Raw genomic sequence first — 5,394 nt, forward strand, 5'->3', positions numbered from 1 at the left:
GTCTCACTCTGCCACTCAGGCTGGAGTGCAGTGGTGCAATCTCAGCTCACTGCAACCTCTGCCTCCAGGTTCCAGCGATTCTCATGCCTCAGCCCCCCAAGTAGCTGGGATTACAGGTGCCCACCATCACGTCAAGCTAATTTTTTGTATTTTTAGTAGAGACAGCGTTTCACCATGCTGGCCAGGCTGGTCTCGAACTCCTGACCTCAAGTGATCCACCCACCTTGGCCTTCCAAAGTGCTGGGATTACAGATGTGAGCCACCATGCCCAGCCTTGTGTTCTTATAAAAAGGAAATTTGGATGCAAAGAAAGACAAAGGGAAGATGGCGATGTGAGAACGGGACCGAGACTGGAGTAACACTGTCACAAGCTGAAGCTGGAGAAGGCAAGGAAGGACCCTCCCTAGAGGCTTTGAAGGGAGTGTAGCCCTGCCAACACCTTGACTTTGGACTTTTGGCCTCCAGGACCAGTGAGACAGTAAATTTCTATTGTTTTAAGCCATCCAGTGTGTGGCACTATGTCATGCTCCAGGAAGCTAATGTGACAACTGAATGGAGTGGTTCCAGCCATACAGGTTGACTCAGGGATGTGGCTGTCACATTGTTGCTGGGCACTGGAATAACACTGGGTACCTGTGCTAATTAAACCAGCAGTGACAGCTGGGGTCTCGGTAGGGCCCATTGTGTTGAAATGGACAGTGCTTAGTGAAGCTGTGGAGATTCGCTGCCTCGGTCTCAGGAAGTGCTGGAGGCTGCACGGGTCTGTTGCTCCATCCCACTCCTGTGTGAAATGCTCCCCTTCCGAAGAGCGCATCCTAAGTCTGATGATGTCAGACTCAAAATCTTAAACCTCTAGAATAACACTTCTGTTTGTTTTACTTTTTTTTTCTTTTTGCTTTTCCTGTGACATTTTACAAATACTGAAGTATCCCAATCAAGGTAAATTCAAACAAAACTTTCAATGAATGATTTTTAAGAAGCCGAGGGGAAACAACCTCCTCCCGGTCATGTCCCAGATGTTATCATTTTTCATTTTGTTTCTTTCTCTTTTTTTGAGACAGAGTCTGCTCCGTCACACAGGGGCTGGAGTGTGGTGTCGCCATCTCAGCTCACTGCAGTGTCTGCCTCCCAGGTTCAAGCAATTCTTGTGCCTCAGCCTCCTGAGTAGTTGGGATACAGGTGCACGCCATCACACCCAGCTAATTTTTGCAGTTTTGGTAGAGACAGGGTTTTGCCATGCTGGCCAGGCTGGTCTCGAACTCCTGGCCTCAAGTGATCTGCCTATCTTGGCCTCCCAAAGTGCTGGGACTACAGGTGTGAGCCATCACACCCAGCTATTTTTTATTTCCATTTGCTATTGCGCCCTCACCATTTCTCTCTCAGCCTGTGATTTATGATACAATATCCTGAAGACGTCGGGAGCACACAGCCTTGGCCTCAGCTGCAGATAGACTGCGTGGCTTGGGGCAATAACCACTCTGCCCTCCCTCTGCCACCCGGCAGCCCCACCCACAGAAGGGCCCAGACTTACAGCTTTGGAGGGAGCATAGTGTGTCGGTGATGCCAGTGGAGGCCTGGTCGGGCTCTGGAAGGAAGACGGGCAGAACCTCTGCCCTGTGTCCGGAGGGGAAGACGAAGCATAGATGCGATTCTCCAACCGTTCAGGCTCGTGCTTATAGGATTCCAGGGGAAATGTGTGCTGCTTGGTCACTTGGGTGGGTGTTGACGGAGAGGAGGAGAGGCCGGAGGCTGCAGAAGAAACACCAAGGGCGGTCAGAGGTCCGGCCTCCAGGAAGGGACATCAGGGGAAGTTAGAGGTCCGGCCTCCAGGAAAGGATGTCAGGGGCGGTCAGAGGTCCGGCCTCCAGGAAAGGATGTCAGGGGCGGTCAGAGGTCCGGCCTCCAGGAAGGGACATCAGAGGCAGTTAGCGATCTAGCCTCCAGGAAGGGATGCCAGGGGGCAGTCAGAGATCTGGCCTCCAGGAAGGGACATCAGGGGAAGTTACAGGTCCGGCCTCCAGAAAGGGACATTGGGGGTGGTCAGAGGTCCAGCCTCCAGGAAGGGACATCAGAGGCAGTTAGAGGTCCGGCCTCCACAAAGGGACATTGGGGGCAGTTAGCGATCTAGACTCCAGGAAGGGATGCCAGGGGCAGTCAGAGATCTGGCCTCCAGGAAGGGCCATCAGAGGTGGTCAGAGGTCCAGCCATGGCAGAGGGAGGCTCACCATTCCTGGTGCCCAAAACCTCAAATGGCAAGAAGCCAAATTATTCTGAATGTTGAGGAAAAGCTTTAAAAACCGATGTCTAGTCTCCTAGAATCAGTGTCTAGAAAGCCTCCCTATCCACCCTCGGTTGTGGGCGGCACCCCTCGTTGGGAAGGGGGTGCTCACACAGTCCCGAGTTTTCTGGTGAATTTTTACACACACCCTCCAGAGGCTATTGTCCTCCATTCAGCCAAATATCGTTTGATCTCCTCTCCTTCCTTCCCCGGCATGGTGCCAAGAGCAAACGCAGTGGTGCCATATTTTTGAGGTAAAACATGGGAAAGTTCAGAAAGCGTGCAGCAGAGACGCCAGCCAATGCCGCAGAAGCCACAGGACCATGTACCTGAGAAGGGGGAGGGAGAAGGGGAGGGGGAAGGGAAAAGGGGGGGGGAGTGGGGAGGGGGGGGGGGGGGGGGGAGGGGAAGGGGAAGGGAAGGGGGAGGGGAAGGGGGAGGGGGAGGGGATGGAAGTGCTATTCCTACCAAAACGTGCAACACGAACATCACCACTGTAAGTTCCCAGCGGCAAGACTTCACTGTGAAGATAAATACCCAAGAAGACTTCAGGGAAAGGGTGGGACTGGGATGGGGTCTAAAAAAGTGAAACAGATTTAGATGGTCAGGAAAAGGGAGGGGGCAAATACTGGGAGGGGCAATGGTGCTAGTGGAGGCCTGAAGGAAGACTGGAGACATGAATCTTCTGGGAGTTAAGCGTTGTCCACTTCAACTTATTTCTAACTAACAGAAACAAGTCTATTTCTTCTACAGACTTATTTATGTCATTGCTAAGTGGCGGGTGTATGCCTTATTCATTACCATGCTCCTTTTGAAAGCAGAGCTGGAGACGCAGAGGCCCGTCGAGAAGAGGTTAAATAAATCATGGCACATTGCACAGGCAGAATGTGACCCTATTTGGAAACAGGGTCTTTTCAGATCAACCAAGTCTAGATGAGATTTTGCTGGACTAGGGTGGGCCCTGATGCAACATGACTGTGTCCTTATAAGAAGAGAAGAGACACAGAAACTGGTACCCAGAGGGAAGGCCTCGTGCCGGCAGAGGCAGAGATCGGAGCAATGCCGCGGCAGCCAAGGCGCGCTAGGGATTGCTGGCAACCCCAGAAGCCAGGGCGAGGCAAAGAGGAATCCTCCCCTACAAGTTTCGGAGGGAGTGTGGTGCTGCCAACACCTTGATTTTGAACTTCTGGCCTTCAGGACGGGGCTAAATTTTAGTTGTTTTGAGCCACTCAGTAGGTGGCACTTTGTTATAGCAGCCTGAGGAGACTGGTACAATCATGGATTGTGTTCTCAGAGAAGCAGAATCGGGCTTTGGGTCTGATATCGCAAATCTTTTTTTTTTGAGACAGAGTTTTCACTCTTGTCTCCTAGGCTGGAGTGCAGTGGTGTGATCTCAGCTCACTGCAACCTCTGCCTCCCGGGTTCAAGTGATTCTCCTGCCTCAGCATCCCGCATAGCCGGGATCACAGGCACCTGCCACCAGGCCTGGCTAATTTTTAAAAAATATTTTTAGTAGACCTGGGGTTTGACCATGTTGGGCAGGCTGCCCTTGAACTCCTGACCTCAAGTGATCTGCCTGCCTCGGCCTCCCAAAGTGCTGGGATTGCAGGCGTGAGCCGCCACACTCATCGTCTGATATCTTACATCTTACAGGTAGAAAAACTTTACAAATAAATTTTGAATTACGCAAGTCAAACCAAAGATGCCAGTGGACATGGCCTGTTAGATGACATTTAGCCTGGAGCTGACTCCGTAAATATTTTCAGTTTGGCCCAAAGGGTTTTCTGTACATTGTGAATTGTAACAGGTGCCGGTGTAAACAGACGGTAGCCTACATGTGTGCCAGTCACTGAGTTTTGGCAATCACATGTAGCCAACTGCTCCAACTGTGTTCAAGTAAGACAAACGCTGAGCTGTAACCAATCCAGCTGTTTCTGTGCCTTACTCCCGTTTTCTGTGGTCACTTTCCTTTCTCTGTCCATAAATCTTCTTCCACCACATGGCTGAGCTGGGGTCTCTGAGTCTACTCTGGCTCAGACGGCTGCTCGATTTGCGAATCGTTCATTGCTCAATTAAACTCCTTTAAATGTAATTTGGCAGAAGTTTTCCTTTTATCAGGCCCAAGAGCCACCAGTCACTGCTTCTGTCTGGAGGAGGCTGGGTCACCTACAGAGCTGCAGGCCTGGTTCGCCCTCCCCAGGCACCTCTGCTGGGTTCCTCCTCCTCACAGCTTCCAGACCCACTTGTGCCCCTCCTGCTCCATCCTCATGGGGAAGGACCTGTCCTCCTGTCCCTCGTGTCACCGAACTCACAAAGCCTTTTCACTGTCCCGTATGTTACCACTTAATGACAAACTGTTTAACGTTCAAACCAAATATAAAAGTATGTAAGTCCCCTCTCCCCACCAAGATCTACCGTCTGTCTTGGGGACGGGAGTCCTGCCACGCTCTCTGGGCCCCATGGCACCCAGTGCTGTCCTGAGCCAAGGGGTCTGGCAAATGCCTGCTGCCACCAGGCAAGGATCAGAAAGAACAGTGAGAGGGCCGGCTCAGGTCAGCGTGATCTGCTCTCCCTCTGTGGAGAGCGGGGTGCATGTTTTGTTTTGTGTGTTGGGGGGAGGTTTAGGAAGTTACCTATTAGAGAAGGAGCCCTGTTTTCCAGGGAGTCCCTTCAGGAGACTGAGCAGTGTGAGTGGAAAGCCCTCTGGAAGCCCCGGGCTGGCACTTGGGAGGCAGCTCTGGGTGGAAGCAGGAGATGGTTAGGACCCGAAACTTAAAATGTAAAAGGCCCTCACAACAAAGCCCCAAACTCTTTTGAAAAATAGAGGCCAGGTGCAGTGGCTCATGCCTATAATCTCAGCATTTGGGATGCTGAGGCGGGTGGATCACCTCAGGTTAGGAGTTCAAGACCAGCCTGACCAACATGGCAAACCCCAATCTCTATTAAAACTATAAATATTAGGCAGGCATTGTGGCGCGTGACTGTAGTCTCAGCCACTCCAGAGGCTGAGGCAGGAGAATCGCTTGAACCCAGGAGGCGGAGGTTGCAGTGAGCCAAGATTGCACCACTGCATTCCATTCCAGCCTGGGTGACAGAGGGAGACTATGCCTCAAAAA

General features: G+C 51.9%; 1 protein-coding gene across 4 annotated transcripts in view; it reads right to left on the minus strand.

Annotated features, from left to right (window-relative positions):
- Positions 1-5,394, minus strand: part of PRKAG2 (protein kinase AMP-activated non-catalytic subunit gamma 2) — a 321,791-nt gene that overhangs the window by 122,557 nt on the left and 193,840 nt on the right. For 3 of the 4 annotated variants that reach the window (XM_031936094.1, XM_031936093.1, XM_031936095.1), the window contains one exon: positions 1,532-1,749. In XM_031936094.1, coding sequence (XP_031791954.1) covers positions 1,532-1,749 — 218 coding nt within the window. Of the gene's footprint in view, positions 1-1,531; positions 1,750-5,394 lie in introns of those variants that run through there. The other variant, XM_023225535.3, reaches the window with a different exon arrangement.

This window comes from Piliocolobus tephrosceles, chromosome 8 (assembly GCF_002776525.5).
Source record: "Piliocolobus tephrosceles isolate RC106 chromosome 8, ASM277652v3, whole genome shotgun sequence".
In the NCBI taxonomy this organism is placed as follows: Eukaryota; Metazoa; Chordata; class Mammalia; order Primates; family Cercopithecidae; genus Piliocolobus; species Piliocolobus tephrosceles.